Genomic DNA, 22,224 nt, shown 5'->3' on the forward strand with positions numbered 1-22,224 from the left:
TAAAAGTGCTTTTCTTTTAACTGTTTTTAATATCTGAAGGTAGAAACAAAAGCAGATGCGAAGGTGGAAAGGGTTCATAACGCTATGGGCGTGACCATCAGGAGCTTAATCCCCTTACTTACCTCCCCTAAACCTTACTGAAGGCACTCTTATAGAGCAGGTGCCACTAGGACAGAGCTACCAACTAAGGTAAAGATTACACTGGAATTACGGGGTGTAATCTGGTGTTCCTACTCTTAAGCACATCGTTAGTCCCTTCACTTGATGGACTTGTGCTTGCGAATTTTAAAAGAACGGATGGAGTCTCGTACCAGTTGTAATAAGAATGGCTGGAGGATAAAAAGTCAAAAGTCTAAAAGTCAAAAGCTGAGTGGCAATAAAAATGGATTAGAGTTTATAAATTTCAGTAATTTCAGTTTCGACATTTTTGCAATTACGCAATAAAGTCTCTCTTATATGAAGAATTAAGAAGCAAATGAGCTCACACTTTTGCGCCGTTATCTGTAAACTTTGTTATCAGTATAACAACTTCCAGTACATGTTTTTGTGTTGACTGTAACAATTTTCAGTACGTATTTTCATGTTCTCTATTCATGCCCTTCTCATGAACAAAAATGAGTCACGATAATTTCCTGTGGTATTCGTTGCAACTGCGATATTTGTGCTCAAGAAACCGGAGAAGTGATCTGAGGTTCCAAACCAATCTGGGTTGGAAAATTGCACCTCTGCAACCCCCTTTCCTCCCCAGCCTCCTTCGTCCTTATATGTGGGGGTCGCTCTTTGGGGTTCAGAGAACAGTTCTGTCACTCTATCTTGTGCAAGCGTCCCTGGAAAAATTCTGGGTTTGAATATGAAGTTGTTTGCCGGCAAGGTGATTAAATCAGACAGTTTTATTAGGCTGGAAACCTGCCTTTCCAAAATACTTACAGTTTGTAAGTAATGAAGATCTTTACCCTGATGTGCATCCCGTCATCACTTTTACTTATCCGGGTTACCTGTGCAGTTGATCTTTGGTACATGTTGCTTGTTGTCTGGGCAAGCATTTTTAAGAGTGAACTGCTAGTCATGCTCTCTGAAAGCAAAATAAGGAAAATAAGAATTCTAGATCAGTGGAGCACGTGTGGTACTTGTCTGTGGTGTAGCTGTTTCTGACCTGGAACCCCATCAGCAGTGAATGCACGCCTGCTTACATCTTACAGCTGTCTTTGATTATTTTTAGTGTCCCCTCTCTACCAAATAAACCTGGAGACAGTAGAATAATTCAGAATATCTGATGTTTTGACATCCAGCGGCTATTTATAGTGAAGCATTTTGTAAAATCAGCCCCGATCAGCTGCAGTGCATTTAAATATACAGTCCCGTTGACAAAACGTCTGTCTGAGATGGGAAGTAGAAGAGTTTTACATAACATTTCTGTAATAAATTAGTTCTGCTGTCATGAACCAAGATTTAAACTCACGGATAGCATTTTCCTCAACATTGGTCTCAGATTTTGTCCCTACGCATAATTATACAGATGACAAAGATTCTCTAAGACCTGGTCCAAACCAAGGAGATGAGAGTTTCTTTTTGTAAGGATATCCCAAAATAATAACCAAAGAGACTACTCTTCAGCCCTGCAGTGGTAAATTCTTTAAGTATTTTAAGGCTGAAAATAATCTTGCTTTGCCACTGCAACCTACTTTTAATTCTATTTGTACACTTGCCATTTGCTTAAAAATTGAAGTGATATTCTGTCTGCACAGAAAAACCTGGCACTGTGTTAAACCTAATACTTTTCTTTTAAGGTGTTAAACAAGAAATAACAAGGAGTTAAGAACCGCAGGAGTTTAACACGGGCTGACTGGCAAAACAGGTTGGGTTTATTCCCATTATACACATCCAGGGCATATCCAGCCTCTGGTGCGCACTTGAGGCGTGTGCTTTAACCTGTTAATGAGAGGTACGGCACAGATGTTTGGGATTTTGTCTTCGTGGAGGGGTTCCAATACGTGAGAGGCAATGGGCTGTTGGAAGGCTCTGTTCACTGTCTGTTGAGCAATTGTGTGCAGCCTTTTCGGCAGAGGCATCTGCGACGGTACCCAGCCTTTGAAAGAGGAAGTGGAGATAGGAAGCAACCTTTAACTGCGTGGAAGTAGGAGGAAGATAAGAATCATTACTAGACATCATTACTGCATTAATTTTTTCCCTAGGGACTTGATTCAGCAAGACACTGAAATTCTGTGCAATTTTAAGGACATGAATTTCCCACAGCTTTCTTTAGACCACTTTCTTATTTCTTGAGGTAGAAACAGATACTTCTCTTGTGGTTTACATGGTGAAGTTTGATTTTCTCTTCCCGTTTTTTCTTCGTTCCTGAAATACTGAAGTCAGGTGGCAGTTAAAAATACAGAACGTATGATATTGACTAAACTGCTTGCCATCATTGATAATACATGGGCATATTTATAGCTAAGCATCCCAAGACTACCTCTTAGGGCAGCAAAACCATCCGATACCTCTGAAAGATCTTAGATGAATTGTTGTCTTCCTGAGCCACGCACACCACAAAAGCCACAGGAAGTTGTCTCTGTAGTGGCTGCGGTTCTGCAGTTTCCTCCTTCCCTGTCTTTAAGTGGTCAAAACATTTCTTAAAAAGTTGAATCGACAGAGAGTAGAGAACAGACTTCCTGTTCTTGCCGTGTAACAGAGAGACAGGCCTCCAGTTAGAAAGAAGGATTCATCCATCGGATTGTCCTTCCGTGTCCTTTCAATCAATTTAGGGTTATGGTTTGAACTATACTGATTAAATAGTAGTTTTATTTTTAGGTTCCCTACCAAGAAGATATAATAGTACTTTTTTTAGACACCTCCCAGGAGCAGTTACGTAAAGGATGAGTAAAGCACTTGCTTTTCTTCAGCTGTTGACTTTCAAGACAATTTTCTCTCTAAAGACGAGGAAGCCATCCTGTTTGTAGGACCTCAAAGCGCAGTAGCGGGAATATGATCTAAAATTCGGATCCTTCAGCTAACAGATGGGCCTGGGTATATATATCTGTATCCGACTGAATGTACTACATATGTAGGGCGTACATGTGCATAAACACTGACGTGTATTTATCCCTCGCTATATATCGATATGTGGATATATATACATAGACATTTACTCTTTCCTTAAAGCCTTTTTAAAGGGAATACAGGAATACAGTGGGATCCCAACAGTCTTAAAAAAATAAAAGTTGCTCATTTCAGAGATGAATTTTATTTAATTATTTATTAAGAAATAAGTAATAAGTAATATTTTATTAAGAATTAAAGCAAAAAAGTTAAATAGGAATATCATTCAATGTTTCTTTCAATTAATATAATTATTTTAGTTTGATTCGACCAACATTTGATGTGGCATTTTCAGTACTGTTGATGGTAACTTTGCTCATAAGCAATTTATTAATGAAGAGATGGAAAAGTCCTCCTGAAGGAAAAATTTGAAAGGACAGGAATGTGGTCCTGCTATTGCTTTGTTTAAAAACAAGCAAAAATATTCATTAAAATAATTTCTATCTACCAGCAAGTATATGCATTTTACCAATGCTAGTATAATAAGATGGTATTTCTAGTTCCTTTAATTCATATCAAGAGTACAGATGGAGTTTTAAACAGCTGTTGGAAGGAAGGAGAAGGGAGATGGGGAGGGAGGGAAGGAAAGGAAGGAACAAAGGAAAAAACAGGAAAAAAGGAGAAAGATTGAGAGGAAAGAAAGAAAGAAAACAAACAAACAAACAAACTAATCCCATTACTCTCTGTGGGCCAAAAGAGTTACATACGTCCTCTCCCAGACTGGCGAGACATCGTCTGTGATCATTTCATATCCGCTGCCAGATGTTTCCAACTCCTAGACAGAAGTCCTTCCTTGTTAAATGGTCTCCGTCCTTGTCAAATTCAGTGTATGGATTGATGGCATTTTCTCATCCAGTGTAAGATGACACAAAAATGGCACCTCCATCTTTGCTGGAACTTTCTTTGCTTAATGTTTTTCTTTCACCCTTTTATTTGTTCCCCATCTTTCTCCCAACACCCAAATGACTACTTTTCTGTCCCATGGTGCTTCTCCCGTATTGTAGGGATCCAACTGGACACCTCTATGTTTGCATGCCTGCGGTCCTCTTTCATTCCCCTGCCATATGTACGCTTCATCTTGTTTTATGGTCTTTAATCTTCCCAGCCTGTCCTCCTCCCCAGCCTGCAGGCATTGCCCACCCTCCCCAGAACTGTTCTTATTCCAGGGGGGCAGACGAAAAGGAGGGATTATTTCTCCCTACTCTTTATCAGGTCACCCTCCCCTGAGTTTCTTTTCGTGCGTCTCAGCACCTTGAAATTTTCCCCCTCCTTCCCGTTGTGATCTCAGCCTTTTCCTTCCTGCCGCTGCTGGTCAATACTCGTAGATTCTGGCAATGAAGCCTGCGGGCATAAAAAAAAGTCACATTCCGCCTTCTGCATGTGTAGATAGATTAAAAAAACAATATCTGAGGCTTAGTTACGTATAGCAATTAACAAATAAGAAACCTGCAGTAGTGTTTTCATGGCGGGGGCCAGCTTTGGCCGAAGGCCATGCTGCAACATAGGAGATCTCCACTGGGGACGAGCCCCCCCTCTGAGCTGAGCACAGCCGCTGTGGGAACAGGGGGACAATGCCTCGGCATTCCGTACTCTGGGAGAGTCTGGAGCCAGGGAGTCGGGGATGGTGCCGAGGAAAGCTAGAGGTTCCTGGAGCTCTGAGGCTGCCCGAGGATGTTCTAGGGATTGGTGTGGCACCGTGTGTGTCGAGGGAAAAGGTCCCCTGGGTCACTCTGCCTTCTCCACGCCACGGCCGAGGAGTTGGCCCTTCCCCCTGATTTCGGACTACTGCCTTGGGAATTTGCTTCAGCTATTTCCTGGAATACGAATTTGTTTATTTTCAAAGGAGAACAAACGTAAAGCTCATACAGTAGCTTTGGGAAGGGTGTTTCTTTGTAGAGGAGTGATTTGGATCATTGAATTATTGTCTCTTTTAAAAGAAGTTAGGTACTGCTGAAGATGGCTGCATGAAAGCAGCTGGTGGCACATAAAAAGTACAACTGCAAGAATGTTGTGGCCCTGATACCATGCCTTTTACTGTCATCTATGCCTCATGAAATGTTTGCAAAGCACGTGCAAAATACTCCGATTTTGGTCTGGGATATCTTCTTTCACTGGAAGCTGGTGTATCCGATTACACTGTGGAACTTTTGCTCTAGTCCAATATTTAAAGAGTAAATTAATCAACATAGTGAACCGCAGGCCATAGCGATGTGGCCGAGACACAGAGCGTGCCATCTTTTCCCTGAGGTGCGAAGCGCTTTGGCGGGCAGTTCTTTTGGAAATGGTTCCATTGACTCATGACTTGGTCCCACAAAACCTGGGGGTACGCGACCAGCTGTCGGTGCCACACGCCGCCCCGTCGCAGTAAGGCCGGAGGCAGCTCCCACTGTCTTTGCAGACCCAGCCCCGTCCTGCGCCTCAAATACTTGAAAAAGTTTATTTTTCGAAGCCGCAGGGAGCCGTTCGCCGTGCTGTAGGAAATGCTAAGGCTCTGCGGTCACCACCTCACACCAACCCCACGTCTCCCGGCGCGTTTCCTTTTTGTGCCTTTATTGCTTTTATCTCCAGAACAAAATGTACCATTAGGAACTCGCGCACCCATGTCCCGCCCCCTTCAAACAACAGACGAGCACGGCGGCGGGTTTGAGCCTCGACCGAGGGGCACCCCGGGCCCGCCGTCCCCGGCCGAGGGACACCGGCCCGGCCGCCCGCCCGGCCCGGCCCGGCTGCGCCGCCCCCTGCGCCGCCATAGGCCGCGCTGGGCCGGCAGCCGCCCGGCCCCGCCGCCCCGACCATGGCGCGGGGGGAGCCCGGCGGCGGCCCGGGCCCTCGGCGGCCCCCTCGCCGCGCGTTGGCCGGTGTGGGGCGGCGGGGCCGGGGGCCGCCCCTCCGCCGCCGCCGTCGTGGGGGCCGCGGGCCGGGCGGCGGGCCGCGGGGGGGCGGTGGCGGGGCGCTCCCCCCGCCGGCGGGATGGGCCGCGCCGGCGGTCGGACATGTCGGTGGCCGGGCGGGGGGACGGGCAGGCGGCGGGCGGGCGGCGCGGCCGCTGAGGGGACGGGCGCGCGGACCGAGAGCAGCACGGCCACTCCCGGCGGCGGCACCGGCACCCCCCGCCCCCGGCGGGCCCGGCGGGAGAGCGGCCGGGCTGTTACCAAACTTGAGCCTCCGTTCCCCGGCCCCTTTCGCCCGCCCTCCGCCCCCGTCCCGTCCCCGCCCCGCCGCCCTCCTCTCCCTCCTCCCCCCGCGCCCTGCGATGTTTATTCGGGCGGCGGCGGCGTGAGGCGCGGGCGGCGGCGGGGAGTTTCTCTCCCCCGGCCTGAGTAGTCGCAGGCGCGCACACACACGCTACTCCGGGGGAGAGAAGGAAACAAAATGTCTGCCAGGGCTGCGGCGGCTTCCACCAAGGTAAGGCTGGGCCCGGGGGCGGCGGTGCTCCTTCCCCGCTCCCATCCCCGCCGTCCCCCTGCCGCACTTCTGGCGGCGCCGGGGAGCCCCTGCCCCGCTGAGCTCCGCCGGCCGCAGCTTCCCTCGCCCGCCGCGGGGGGGGCCGCTCGGCCTGAGGGGGGTGGTCGAGGTGGGCTGGGGCCTCCTAGCCGCCTTCCCCGGCGAGCCCTCCCCGCCGGCCGCGCCATCGAGCGCGCAGGTGGCCCGCAGCCCCCGGGGGCCGCTGCCCCGCCGCCCGCCCGCCTGCCTACCTACCTACCTACCTACCTACCTGTTGGACGTTGCGGCGGGACGGGTCGGCGGCGAGCCCCAGCCCTGCCCCGAGCCGGGCCCTGCCGCAGCGGGGGCCCCCCGGGAGCCGGTGTCGGGCGGAGCGCGCTGGGGCAGGCCGTGCCCCTTTGTTCCCGGCCGGGGAGTCGGATCGCAACGAGGAAAGGTTCGACCGGGAAAGTCCTGCACGGCAGGATTTTTCTGCGGGCGCTGAATCAGCTGGGGGTGACTGGTCGCTAAACAGCTGCGGGGCGGTGGTAATCCCTCAGCGAGCGGGGCCGGCCCCGCCGGTGCGGGGGCGCAGGTGCGGGGTGCGCGCCCTGACCCCGCCGTGGGCAGCGCCGGGCCGCCCCCGGGGGAAGGGGTGGGGTGAGGGACGCTCAACAGGTTGTTTTCCCTCCGTGCGAAATTAAAGGTTCGCTTTGAAACGAGCTGGGATTTAAATTTCCAACTAATTTCTAGCTGCCGGTCCCCAGTAGGTGCCCCGGCCTCAGCGTGGCGAGTTGCCGTCGTGTTGGGCTCGGCGGCGTTTGCTCTCCAGTGAAACTCCGCGGTTTCGGTCTGATGTCACTTGCTGGTATGCGCTTACTCAGGAGTGATATTCTGCAGGCAGAAGCAAAATACACACCTTACTGCGCTGCTACCGACAAACTTCAGGCTGCTTGAGATACTAAGTTACTAGTAAATTTACTGTTTGTAAAATGTTAGTTGTGGCGACTTCATCAACTCCCAGGTCTTAATTTTACTTCCAAGCAGCTTCCAGAGTGCGATTTTAAAAATCATAAAGGCCGATGTTGACCTACTGAGTGTCCCAGTGCCCAAACCACGACACTGGGTTGCGTGCCCCTTTCTAAGAATGCTTTCAGAGATCTTTAATTACATTTTAACATACACACACACACCTTTCACCAGCAAATGCATACGATTGGAGCGGTAATTTATTTTGGGGAATATTTCAAACTGGTGGTATCAGCTAGCTAAGAGAGACAGATAAAGCATACTTTTTTTTTTTCACCTGTTAAATGCATTTATGTTAACAACAAACAGGACGTGAAGATAAATGTCATCTTTGCTCCTAAGAAGAATAGCCTTGTGTTAGAATTCTGCCATGCAAGGAATTGTGAGAAATTGCATCAGCTTAAATTTTGCGGATTTTCTCTTGTATAAAATTGGGGTGCAAGGTTCCTACTTGCAATTCAAAATACTCTCTTAAAATACAGCTGTTTTGTGAGGCTGTGCGAAAATATTGCCTTCCACGTGTGTGCATGCGCTGTCTTAAAGGGGAAAAAAAAAAGATTTATTTTTTTGAAATACAGAAGTATTGCCTATTTTGACTGTGTACTGGTGTACAGACTGGTGTAAAATTGAGAGTTGTATCTTACCATAGCAGTTACTTGAAACTTCTTGATGATGGTCGTATCAAATTGGCCCTTTGAGCATGTATGCATGTATACAATACCAGCTGAACTAATTATACTGAAAGGCATGTTAATTTAAGAATGTTGCAAAATACAGTCTCTGTTGGGTTTAACTCTTCACTGGTATACTTTCAGATTTTCTAAAAATCATGTATTTGAAATAGCGTATCTCTTTCTCAGGAACAAAATAATAATTTAGAAGTCCTGTAACTTTTTCAGTGTAAATTTTTACAGTCTGTAATAGCCTTTTATCAAAGTTATTTCTTTTTTGATCTTGATCACAGAAGTGTCTCTACAGCCTGGAATCTTACGCATACAGTTCGTATGAATTTCCTTGTCAGAACAGAAGTGCTTTCAGTAGATGGGTAGCATTATTTCTACTTCAGCCATTAGTTCCTGGGCTACTGTTCATATGGTTTTAATAGTTGTAGAGGAGGGGATTATAAATATTTTAGAAATACTAGAATATTGGAGGACTTCTGTGTTCAAGTTTCGGATCTTGTTTCCTTCAGTCACCCCTTCAGATGTGGTATCTGGTTTCTCATTTTTGGGGTTGCAATGCATTAAAAAAACCGCTGTGAATGGTTTTCTTGTCATAATTACTTAACAAATTTTTTAGCCGTGTAGGCCTTGCATCCACGTCCACCTTTATCTCAGCACAGTTGACCAGAAGAGAACTAAAAAAAAATAATAATATTTTGATGAGCTGAATAATTCTTATTTGTACGTGTGGGAATCTTGGCTGGTATGATTGATTGTGTTATGCCCTATTATCAACAGTCTTTTATGCTGCCTTCCACTGCCCTTCAGTTTTGGTTATTTAACTTTTTCCCTGCTATGCTGTAAAAGAATGTGGTTTTTTTATTATGGTTTTAAACGCTTGCTGTAGCTGTTGGTAGTATACAATAGAAAACGGTGAGAGAAGTGACATCTTGCTTGCAGTCTAATCTAGTGGTGGCTGTGATTGCAGAATGTAGGGGGCCTAATCTCTTCTGATGTCTTTTTGAACAATACTAATGGATGCTGTGGGAAGGACTGTCTCTGGGTATTAGTAATGAGATGTAAAGCTTTCCACCTTTAAGCTGAAGGTTCAAATGTAGGCCACATTGGTTTAAAAAAAAAGTACAAATGCTTTTAAGTAGTAAGTGTGGGGGACAGGACTTCTTGAATCCTTGAGCCTTTTTGAATGTTGAACCTGAGTTCTTGAGACTTCCTTCTAGTTTTACATACGTGCGCAAAGAGTATTTCCCAGTCTTTCACCTCAGTCCTGTAATTAATTGGATTTTGGTTGTTCTAACTGTCTGTCTAGCTCCGGGCACATATCCGTTATCTACCACCTCAATCAGAAGCTGAGAATTTGATCACATTAACAGTTCATAACTCGCTGATTGCAGGGACTCTTTGGTTTCCTCTGCTAGAGGGAATGACCTATAGTTTTCATAAATGTGGGTTAGTGTTCTGCCCCAAATCCTACTTGGAGACACCAATGTATTTGTTTCCTGTAGAGGATATATGTGTGAACTTATAAAGTGGTGTTTGTTTGGTTTTTTTTAATGTGCTGTAATCTAAGAGATAGCTAAGTTTGGAACAGTATTTTGTTGTTCCTATTCAAGTCTATATGAATGCTATATCAATTCTCTGATTGTTGATGAGATTCTTCAGCTATAACAACAAAGGAGAAATAAATATGTAGAAAATGCACGTGGGGAAGTAACACCAAGTATGGAAATAAGCGGGGGATTTCATTTAACCTCAGAACCTTCTACTTCGTTCAAGAAAAGATCCTGTAAAATGACTGCATTTAATTTTGAAAAACAAAACATTAAAATAATTATTTCCTTTGTAACTTACATTTTGGGTTTGGATTTTCTTATGTTCTTTGGCTGTTGGAGTTAGGACTATAGGCAACTTCAGCTACCACGTGATCATTTAGGTGCATTTTTCAGTATGAATTATGTTGTAATGATGTGAAAAGAGCCATGAGCTCCACACTCTCTAGATCATTATGAAGTATGTTCTTGAGTTTGCTTCTGGGTCAACATGCAGCACAAAGATTACTGTAATGTAAACAGAGTTTGCAATCTGACTGTGTCTGGGAACTGGTTCCACCTTTATAGAGTGGAAAATTGGTAGGACCTTATCAGTGACCAGCTAGCTAATCTTTGTTTCAAGGAAAACATCTAGAAATAGGTTATTGTACTTCATAGGTATTTTAAGGTGCACATTGTGCTACTACTTGCTTATTACAAGACTACATATTGGGTGTGTGCCTATGCAAAAAAAGGTTCAAAACATGGTATTTTGAATTGGTGCTTGAAGTCAAGAGTGGTCATTAAGCTGGAGTGTATGTCTGCGTTGACACTACAGTCTACTGTCCTGGTCAGAACTTTCTGGTGTAAGCGACTCGTGAAAATACTTGGTAATAAGACCTCAGCAAAGATACTGAGTTGAAAACAGAAGTGTAACTAGTGAACTATTCAAGCTGTGAATTGTGCTAAATACTTTGGTTTGGTGAGTAGAAATGCTATGCAAAAATATTGTCTATCTCGGGTCAAAGCACTCATCCAAGAACTTTGATAGAGAGCGGGTGATGTTCTGACTGAGAATCCAGCTGTTCACCCCTTTTGTCACAATAAGCTTGCAGTGGGAAACAGGATCCTCTTTCCTGTTTTCTTCTCTTGTCCTCTGTAACGAGAGGATGCTGATGTCTTGTGTATATTGGAGGCGGGGGGGAAATGAGATTGCAGTCGCAACTCTGGGGAGAGTAAGGCCATATGTGTGTCTATGTCAAAATTAATAGTCCCAGTGTTTGGTTTATTAACACTGTGTCAGACTGTAAGTGTCTCCTTGAGTTAAGGGATAGTATTTGAAGCAAATGTTTATTATTAAGTTTATAGGATATCTGAAGTTATGTAATCTGTACAGCAAACTACCTTCTGGTTAAGAAAGACATCGGTCATTTATATCCCCCGAATTTTTCCAGGTTATAGTATAAATGCAACAAAAATGAATATCAAACCATGCTCAGTGTTTTCTCAGGCAAATACATTGCTAATGACTTCTTCACTGAATGTACTGATTAAGCAAACAGCCGTAGGCAAGTCTTAAAATGAATTCTGTGATTCTGTGCAGTGTATTTATGCTGAGTCCAAAAAGTCTTGAAATGAAAACATTGTCTTGTCTTATAATTATGCTATTTTAGGGACAGGTTATTTAAATATGCGCTCTACTCTCATAAATAATAGGGATGCCCTTGTTTCAAGGGGCTGTGGCATGCTTTGGTGAAGGATCTGAGAAAATGGAGGAGGGTGTTCATCTGAATGCTGTAAGGTCCAGTTGTGGTCCCTTGGATCCTGCGGAGGCCACAGGTGTGGTGGCTTCTCCAGGGACAATGGTGTCTGCTTGGTTATCCATGGGATTTTCCTGCCGTGGCATATCTTTAAGTAACTCCTTAAGGCAGAAGCCCCGTGGGCTGTTTGAGCCACATAGATGGGCTGCTGCAGGGTTGGAGAATGTCCCAAGTATGTGTAGGACTGGGCATTTCACTCATGGTTGCTATTCCTAACTTTGCAGGATCTTCAGGAGCTCTATAGAGTTGGTTCCTGCCTTTGCACATCAGGCTTTATTTAGACACTTGGAAAAAATTATTATCTTGTAGGTGCTAAAAATTTAAATATTGGCTTTATGTTAAAATAGTATTTTTTTTTCCTCAAGGGTATTTGGTGATCTTTAATAGGATTCTTTTTTCCTAATCCATTATAAACAGATGTTCTACCCTTTTGTGGTGGGGGAGGGCAGCCTAAATTCAGTAAGATGAGAGCAGCAGGGAGTGTTGCGTTGGGGAAGCTCGTGTTCTTATGAGAAGTGGGCAAGCATACTATGACCCTTTTTGGCCTGCATAACTCATCATAAGGTGTTTTGTTAGTTTTCCATAGCAGAGGAAGCAATAACAGAACTTGGTACTGCTCTGACAGTGTTTTTGTCTCCCCGCCCCCACACAGGCAAAGTACTTATATACTAAAAATAGAAATGGAGCAAAAGAGGCACTTTCTTTAATTTGTGGTTCCAAGCCTTTTCCCAGTAAGTACTGCACCAAAGAGCAGTCTGCTGTCTTCCTCACCGCTACCTTTTACATCTGAGTTCTTTCTTAGGAGCTTAATTACAGAATATTCCCCCCACCCCTCCTGAACCAGGCAGTAATTAGTTTTCAACTCATAATCCTTTGGGATTGTATAGGCTGTTCCTTGCCCAGTTTGAATGGGGTCCAGTAACAGCGTCTTCCCCTCTGCCCCACTGGGTCAGCAATCATTTTAACAGATGGCCCCCATTTATGTATCTGGCTTTAATTTTTTCTTGTAGGTATTAAATGGCCCTGTTTCAGCTGTTTACACTCTAGGTTGGTGACTGTTATGATGTATCCATATGGGAAATAGAATAAGGAAGATAGTCTAAAAGACACTCTCTACCTTGTTAATGCACTTCAGAGCATATGGTCAAGCGTTTGGACATAGCTCTTTAAGAGGAGTTTGTGTGGCTGAAGAAACATCCCTGGTCCTTTCCTACAAACCTTGTTGATTACCTTTCTTGAGACCATGGCCACTACAGCAGTGTTGCTATTGCTGCAGCATTAATAACTTGGTTATATTCATTCTGAAGTTGGATAGTACAAAAATTATGAAGTAACTTGTGGCTGAAGAGGCACTGTTCAGTTTTTTTAAGTGGACTTAAATAAAAGGCAGTAATAACCTTAAATTATAACTAGAAGCAGTAACTTAATGAAACAGGACAGATTGTGAAATGTGAACAACGATGTTGGGTTTTGTATTACTTAAATTATGAGCGGTGGTGACATGAGTTTGCAAAAGGACTGACTTTGCACACATTGTTACAAAATGATTTTTAAGAAGAAATTTAAAAGTCTTAAAAAAAAAAAAAAAGCAAAGGGGGGAATAGTTACACAGTTGCTTTCAGCTTCATTGAAAATATAATAGGCTTAAACTATACCATCCAAAGATTTGTTGTTTCTAATAGAAACTAACAATTGGAATTACTGTAACTGTAAAACTCTAGGAAAAATAACTTTAAAAGGTGCAGTGCTACTTGACAAATAATTAGTCAGTTGTAACTAATATGGGATCTGGATAGTACCTGGTGCTAAGTATGCCAAGTATTGTTTATCTGAACAAATTCCAAGGCTCATAATAAATCTGTAATTCATGTTCATGTTAGATGGCTGGCTTCCCCAGAATGAAATCTGGAAGAAGGCCAGATCACGTTAACCCTCTCAGCACAGGATGCGTGTTTCAAAACTGTATCTCACTTGACCCATTTTTGTTCCTATATGTTATTTGGAAAAAACACTCTTTTGGCCATGGATGCCTCCACATGAAGTAATTTCAAGCATAGGTTAGGTGAAAAAGGTACAGACTCTTTCTGTAAATCTGGACTCCCTGAAATAGTATTTCCAGTGGGTATTAAGATCTTGAAGCCAAGCTTGAAGGCATGGCTTTCTGACAAAAGAACTTGTGTTTCCTTCAAAATTGGAATTAACTTGTGGAAAGTGATGGTCTGTCGCATACAGGATAAACCCCTCTGTTAATAACCCAGCTATGTAGGAATGGAGATTCCTGGAGGGTAATCTCGTATGAGAGAACTAAACAGACTTGTATTTTATTTGGGTTTTGTCCGCTACGGATAATATAGACTGGATTAATGCTCCTAAAACAGGGAGCCTTTAGCTAGGGAATACGAGAAAGGTCTACAGGTTTATAAAAAGCATATTACTGGCTTCAACCAAGAATATCTTCCATCTGTATCGGATACAGTGCTGTGGAAGCATTCTGTAGTATGCCAGCTTATTTTTTACAATCTCATTCACATAGTTTATTGTAGTTTGTTTATTGTTGGTAGGTAGATGGTAAATGCCCCCTAGAGCTGCCCAGGAAGCTGCTGAGTTTCAAATTAGGGGATCTGTCAGTAAAATTGTTTGAATACCCTGTCTGTATGCAACTCTGAATATCTATTGATGTTCATCTTGCAGCTGCCGACCCCTGTATTCTACACTTAGGGGCAGTAGTACCAGTTATACTGAAAAATAAGTCTCACTTATCTGTAAGATGGTAAGTAGGCTATGCAATGGCATCATCTTGGGGGCAGTTAGGAAGCTTCTTGACCTAGCTTTGTCAGAATGTTAAGTTTTTGTTTATGTTGCACTCAGCAGCAGATCTGCAGATCTTATGTAAAGTTGTCATCATCGTCTGTCCATTCCCCCCAGCCCCAGTTCTCCTGATACTATGTCTCTTGGCAGAATATTGTCTTTGCCACTCAATATTTCTTAGACATCTCTGAAACTGAAAATGTCTGCATCAGTGTATTCTCCTTCATGGAGGTGCCAAGAGTGCATCAAATGAAGTTGGAGGATTTTATAAGCAAGCAGGATTCAGGAATTAATAAACAGCAGACATGTTCCAGGCTACTGCTGGAAGCTGGACTAGCTAGGTCTGTGCAGTACTTAGAGTTGTTTGAATTCGGTCATCTTTTGAATGAAAGGTTGGCATCTGGTCTCTCAAATGAGCTTTTTACCAAGGGAAGGCACCAAATGTGTCTTTGGTTATTATTTGGTTTTAGTTGTATTTGCCTACCTTTCCTGGATTTTTGTGCAAGCTTCTGTTGGCTAAGCCAAAAGTGAGAACTATGATGCGAGGAAAGGAACTGCAGAAGGAAAACAGTTAGGGAGGAAAATACTAGGTGATATTCGAGGGAGAAGAGAATGAAAGGAAAGAGGGAGCCAAAGGTAAGCTGGCAGTTCCTAATCCTGAGTCAGCGACCTATTCTTCCTCTTCTTTCTTGCTTCTGTCCTCCCCAGCAAAGAAACAAAAACCTTAGCACAAAAGCTGAGGTGTCTGGACTCTCCAAGTAATTGTTGGGAAGCCTTATGTTGTATGACTAAGCCTTACTCACAGAATTGTCTCGTCAAGACTAACTGCATAGTTGTATTTAAAGATTACTATTAAAAAAAATGAAGATTATAGTATCAGACCTAACCTCTGAAAGAGACATAATAAAAATGTAGATGTTTTGCCCAGATTGCAGGAGTATTGTTTCTTGTAGCTGTCATGTGAGCTCATTTGCTTATTTCTGCTTTCTGTAAGAGAGAGCTGAAGGCACTGGGGAGAGGAAAAGAAAGTCGTAAGAGCTCTTTCAAATGCTAAAGCAAATAAAGACAGTTTGAAGGACAGTAGGATTCTATACAGAAATTCTAGATAATAAGACCTTCCATTGCAAGCTGGAAGTATTTCAAAACCTGTAAGAATGCAAACTATAGATGAGAAATAATCGGAAGCTGTGAACAAAACACGCTGAAATGTATCTATTGCTTTATCCTTTCTTGTACTGCATTTGGAAATAATGGAAACCATCTCACATGCTAATTTGGGCATTCCTCTTCAGTTAATAATATTTAGCAGAACATACTCCCAGATAACTGGGAAAGGGCAGAATCTTCAGTATGAGGATAATTTGCCAAGCTGCATCCTCTTAAATGCCTATCTAGACTTTTTGTAAGTCTTGTGTAGATAGCCAACAAAGCAAGCATCGTCTGAAAGTCTTTGATCTTACTGGCTTAACTGTTTATGTAGATAGGACCTGAATAGGTGGCATATGAGAGCTTGCCTTTCTGAGAATAGTGTGCTGTTTTTGGGGAGGGGAGATGCTGACCTAAATGCTCCCAGTTGTGCAAAGAGTGATAGTTCGAATTAGTTTGAAAGATAGTAACAGTTCCCGTGAAGTGGAAAGCTGTTCTTATAAATGACATGTTCTGGCTTAAGGAAAGTCCCTCTCTTCTGCAGCTAAAATGGTCTATTTTAGGAAAGGGTTAGTTGAGAATTACTCGTTTTCACAATACGCCTTTCTCTACGAGCTGCGAGGCAACACCACGCCAGCAGTCTAAAGGTGCAACTCTCCCGCCCCCCAAACACTTTGTGCTTACTGGTAGTGTTTTTAATGTTAAGAACGTGCTTTTTCTTTGTCCATATTTGTCAGATTCCTCAAATGTCCTGGGGTTTCTGCCCTCCTGATGCTGGGGAGGAGCTGGGGTGTGGGGACTGTTGCATGCTGAGAAGAGTTTCAAATCAGATTGAAAATTAATCTCAGTTCCCCCCCACCCCACAAAAGAATAACAGTTAGGGAATGGCTGTCTATCCAACGCAAACTGCAGTTCCCCTTGGGAGAGGGGAGTCAGAGTTCCAAGAAACATCTTTCCGATAGTGTGCTATTCCCAGGAACCCGTCCCGTTCTCTTATCACGTGGGTTTTTTTCTGGTTAAATTTTCCATCTGAAATACCAGAATATTTAATCAATACAGGCCTTGTTGCAAAGGAAATTTTGTCACTTTGGTCTGATTTCATAGCTGCTTGTCCTGCCTATTAAGAGGAATTTTGGAATTCGAAGTTGGAATATAAAGGAAGTACATGTTTGAATTTTTAGTTTTGAAGAACTCTCTTTGCCTTTGAGGGAAGTCAGAGATGATTCATTTGAAATAAACCAATGCTAACTTAAAAGGTATTCTTACTTGTTGTGTTTATCTGCAGTCAGTGAATGCCGCTCTATCTTGGGAAGACGTGTAAAGCACAATAAGAAGCCAGTGGTTGAGAGTTGCCGAGATCATTGCTCCTTCAGAATGACCAGTCGTGGTGCTTTTTTTTTTTTTCAGCATTATGAGGATACCTCTTAAATCGGTTGGATTATTGATAATGCTTGGACTGTAAACTTTGGCTGTAAACTTAGTTTGGTTGACAACAATGTGAGATTTGCCCTGTACTATGGGATTGTGCTACATCTTAGTTTAAAATGCAAACAGGCAGGAGATGCCTTTTAAACTTGAATGTGATATTTCTGCAGCGTGCATTTTGCTAGCCTTGAACTTCTGATTCCATTGACTAGCTCCCTTTTAAAAAAAAAAAACCACAAACAACAAACATGCCTTAAGCAGTTACGGGTAATAAAAATACTTTAAACAAAAGTAAGTAGTCAGAGAAATGTTGTATGGGCTTTTTCCCCTCCTCTAGAATTGAATTAAAATTGAGAATTTTTAGGGCGTTCTTTGTATTTGTCCTTGTTTTGAGTCCCCTCTGTGGGAATGAAGAATGCTTGAAGTCACCTAGAGTGAAGAGTAGTTGAAATAGATGTGGTGGTGGTGGAGGAAGCAGACCAGGGCGAGGTGCGCTTGCTGGTGAGCTGCAGGTCCAGGGACCCATTCCCTGCGCCGCACACTGCCTGCAGGACCGCAGGGAAGCACCGGAGTCGAATAGCGCGCTGAAATAGTTTGAATTTATTACAATACTGAGTTTTTAATCTTCTGAGACTTGAGGGGTCCAATTTTTATTTTCTATTTCTAGAAAAATCTTTGAATAACGTCAGTGACTGGCCTTACTTTGCTATGGGTAAACTGCTTGGGATGTTTATAGCTGGCAGTAATCATTCCTCTTCTCTTACAGAAAGTACAGTTTTTTTAAATGGAACTGAACGCTTGGTGTGAAACTAGGTGTTGCTTGTTCTACCTTGTAACTTTCAGACTAGGACCTTTTAATTTACTCAGTAGTTTCAGTCTTTCTGTATTTAAAAATCAGTTTTATAGAAAATAAATTTAAACAATTTGGAACACTTGTTAGAGAAATAAAAAAACCCTCAAAGATATGTACACTTAATAAAATACTGTAGACAGTTACAAAATTTAGAAAGTAGTTTTCTCTCTCAGAAAAGCAGACTTGTCCATGTTTTAATGTTGAATTATTTTTTTTATTTGCAAGTTAGTCCGTATTTCCTGGATATACTTACAGTGTAGATGTTAGTGTGTAGCTGACCAAAACATAATACGTAAAATCTGTCGTTACTGTCCTAGCCCTTCAAGCAATGTAATTATGTTGCTTCCAAGCGATAAGCCAAGGCAATTTACAGATTACTGGAATGCCTGAAAACACTGACCTTTCAGGTCACTCTGAGCACTCCTATTATGCAGAGATTGCTGTGGCACTGCTGTAATGTGCTGGCCTGTCACATGCTGACTAACTTGCAGAAAGCTTTGATGCAGCTGTTTTAAAAATGCTTTTGCTGACTGATAGGCACTTAGGCTACTGACTGCGAACAAAGCTGGCGCTCAGTCCCTGCTTTTAGCCCCCCTTTTCTATAACAACGCTTCTCCCCTGCTGACTGCACACACAGCTCTTATCTGGGCCCAATTGTTGACTTGTCTCCATTTAAATTGTATTCGTGTTAATTTTCGCTTCAAAAATAGTCGTGTGTGTGTGAGGGGATTGGGTTTGCGCGGTTTATTTGGAGTTGCTGCAAACAAGCAGCCTTGAGAGGCTGCTGTGGGGGCTTGAAAGAGGGGGTGGATTAGGGGGAGAAAGAGTGTGTGAGACTGGGCAAAGCAGGGGAGGGAAGGGATTAAAAAACAATGGGCCTTTCTTGATGATGACCAATATAGTGCAAAGTAGTTTCCTGAAATGTAGCGTATGTCCTATAGAAGTTTGAGATCTAATGTCTTGTCTTGAGTTGGTACAAAGAATAGGAAGAATCATAGAGTCACAGAATGGTTTGGGTTAAAAGAAGCTGATAAGTAAATGTTTCTTTTGGTGCTTAATGAGCATCCTACACGGTAACTATAATGCCAGTACCTTCTTCAGTTTTAGAAGCAGGACTAGAACATGAATAAAAATTAAACTGACCTGATTTTTTGTTTAATCTCTCTACTTTTATTAATAGTTGTTAGATCAGGTAGTGCCTGACTTACAAGGATCATAGGAAGAGGAAAGATAAGTCCAAAAACGTAAATTCCTTGATTTTTCTTGCCTAACTAGAATGTTACAAGGATAAACTGTTTTTTTGTTTTCCAAAGACACTTACAGAGAATCCATATTCTCACCGAAAATAAGGCGCTGGATGTTTGCGGGAAGTGGGCATCTAATCCAAGTAAGCCTATACAATAAGAAGCGTAATAGCCCATTACCTGTGAAGGGCAAAGTTTACCAATTCACATTCATTCCCCAGAATCAAAGGTCAAATTGTATTTATATATTCTATAACTTATAATAGTTTAGTTACTTGTACCTCGGATTTTAAGCCTGTCTGAGGTCAATGTGTTTGGATCAAAACCTGAGCATCTCTATTTTATTCTGCTGAGAGGTAGGAAACAAAGTAGTAACACTTGATTGCTATCGCATATGTATCATGTATGAAGGCGTACATACTTCTAAGACTGAGCTTCTGTTGTGCACCATGGCATCGTTGTCCCCGTGTTTGGGGGGGGGGGTGTGTGACTATAGGTATTCACCTGTGTTTACTGCATTTCCAGTAACTGCAAAATATGCACAACCTGTGCCTAAAACCTCTTGAAGCAGTAGTGCATATTCAGGGATAAGTAGCTGGTGTCTTTAAAATTGCCTTTACTATTTTGGCTGAATAGTATACAGTGACAGTACACTAAAATAGAAATGTGAAGTTTTAAAATAATCTAATCTATTTGTCCTGTTATAGCAATGCAGTGAAGAAAACAGAATGAGTAGTGTATTTACAGCAGGAAACTAACTGAACAGTGTAATTCCATAGTGAGTATTTTCCTACTCTTCTGGGTAAAAAAAGTCTGTACTCTTTGTAATGATAGGTAGGGCAAGAAAGTTTGTTCTTTGTATATATTCAAATTATTTTTTTTTTGTGGTTGCACCCTTAAATTCCACAGAGGAAAAATGTTTTCCATGGCTCAGTTCAACGTTTGTTAATCTGGATCAACTTAAATGGCGCAGGGAGCCAGAAAGATGCATTACTACACCTGTTGAGAACATTACAGTATCTCTTAGAGGATTAAATTTCAAAAGGAATGACTTCTGAAGGTGAACCCACAAAAAATAGTGGAAAAGATGCAATGAAATCAATACATTGATACAAGAAGTACAAATTTAGATATTATCACTGCACTTAATTTTCTTTTATAAATTATTAGAACTTGCATGATTATGAAGGTACAGATATTAAATCATCAAGCTTAGTCAGTTTTCTTTTGCTGTTCAATTCTGGTTTTACTGAAAAAAGACTGTAGTGCAACTGTCTTTGCTAGAAGTACTCTTTCATTTCTCATCTCTTCTTTCTGACCAACTTTTTCACTGTTTTTTATCCTCACCTACTTACTCTTCAGAAATTTTTTCTAAAGAATACTCTGGAATAAATGGTTTCTCTGCAAACTGTGGCCTTCTGATAGTATTTTCCATTGAACTGACTCATCAAACAGATTTGACCGGTGTACTGAAGCTAAACTCTTGAGGTTTCTTACTCACTTAGGAAGATGTTCCTTTTTTTTCTTTTTTTTTTTTTTTTTTTTTAAAAAAAAAAGGGCTAGCTGATTCTGCAGGTTCGTAGGCGATTCACTTGCTTCCTTCTCTCCCCACCATCCCCAGCATCTGGTTCTTGTTGATGTGTAACTTGATAGGTTTTTTTGGGGCAACAGATGAATGAACTGTAGCTGTAACCTAGGATAAACAGGTCATTGGCCAAAATTATACAGGCATTTCAGCTGTTAACCAAGAGCTTATCCAGTTTCTTCTCCAGCTGGTTGGATAAACAGCTAGAATGTCATTCATCCTTTTTCATTTCAAAAAATGTGCTGAGTAAATGAAAAAGACATCTGCCCATTAAGCACAGATGGGAAATACTTGCTAAGAGGTGGGCTTGATGGGTATCATGTCTGAGTAGTTATGTATAGACTTTTATTTTTAGTCTTTGATTTCAGAGTTCCTATTCTGAAATACTCTACGTGCTTGTCATCATCCTCGCCATAGCTTGGCTAGCAATCAAGGATTATTCTTTATGAAATGATAATTACCTAGGGAGAAAGAGCAGCTTCTCATAAGTCTGTCTCTTAAGCGTGTAGCATCTCTGCTTGCGTTACTTACTGCATAGTTGATTCTTATTTAAAATCAGAGTGGAAGCCATGACATCCACTATTATTTTATGGACATGTCGTTATGGGATTCTTCACTTCATGTGTCTTACCTGTGCTATTCAGCCTGCTAAGAGAAAGCTTTCAGTGTTACTTACAGTGCTGATATGCCTAGATTTTCCTTGTCAGACATTCTTGATGGGTGTCAAACTGCTGCCTGTATTTACTGGGTTTTATTTGTAGCTTTCTTTAATCCCTCAGTAATTTGGGGTTGGTGTTTTTTCTGGTGAGTGCTTGTAGGCTGTGCAAACTTTATTCTTCCTCTTCTCAATTTTGAAAATAAGTCTACAAAGGTAACTAATATTCATAATTAAATAAGCCTTACTTTTGGTCATGTTGGGTGCTTTTTCTTGGACTGATATAAATGACTTGTGTTAAATGTTCTTTTTACTTGTGCTGGAGTAGACCAATTTGAGGAGAGGTGAGAGAAGAACCCCCTTAAATGTGTTATGGAACAAATGCAACGCAAGAGCACTAAAAAGCAAAAATGCTTTGTAATTCAGTCAGCTGTAGCATTCTATCAGACTTGTTTAGGCTGATTTCCAAGTGCAAACTTCAGATACTACAATTGTGTGTGTTTTGATGCTTATCACTTGCTTACACGAGAAGCTCAGATTTCATTTTGGAAAAAGAGTGTACCCAGCTCTAGTAGCAGTAGGAAAGAAAATAATCTTGAAAATGTGGTTGTATTGTATCCTAAAACTAAAGAAAACAAAGTGAATCTAAAATACTGGTTTTGAAAATTATTTTGAAGTAATACTAATGTTTGTGTTTAATTATACTGATGCAATGATGAGTGCTATGTAGGTGTATGGGACTGTAGATTATTGGAAATAATGATATTAAGCTACCCTGTACCTAATGCTTTGCAAGTATATGCATCAATAATCTGCACTATTGGTATGATAATGTATGTGTTGTTTTTGATCGTTTGAAAGTAAATATAGCTTGGGAGCACTGACCCCTGAGCTGACAGTGCACTGTTGAGGGAAAATGGCACCAGTATGA

The 22,224-nt window shown here is 42.3% G+C and overlaps 1 protein-coding gene across 14 annotated transcripts in view; it reads left to right on the top strand.

Annotated features, from left to right (window-relative positions):
- TJP1 (tight junction protein 1) overlaps positions 1-22,224 on the top strand; it is a 163,668-nt gene that overhangs the window by 81,505 nt on the left and 59,939 nt on the right. For 2 of the 14 annotated variants that reach the window (XM_074601568.1, XM_074601573.1), the window contains exon 1: positions 6,143-6,501. The exons of 11 other annotated variants lie outside the window; for them this stretch is intronic. In XM_074601568.1, coding sequence (XP_074457669.1) covers positions 6,469-6,501 — 33 coding nt within the window. In that variant the 5' untranslated portion in view covers positions 6,143-6,468. Of the gene's footprint in view, positions 1-6,142; positions 6,502-6,955; positions 6,977-22,224 lie in introns of those variants that run through there. One more of the 14 variants, XM_074601570.1, reaches the window with a different exon arrangement.

This window comes from Larus michahellis, chromosome 9 (genome assembly GCF_964199755.1).
Source record: "Larus michahellis chromosome 9, bLarMic1.1, whole genome shotgun sequence".
NCBI lineage: Eukaryota > Metazoa > Chordata > Aves > Charadriiformes > Laridae > Larus > Larus michahellis.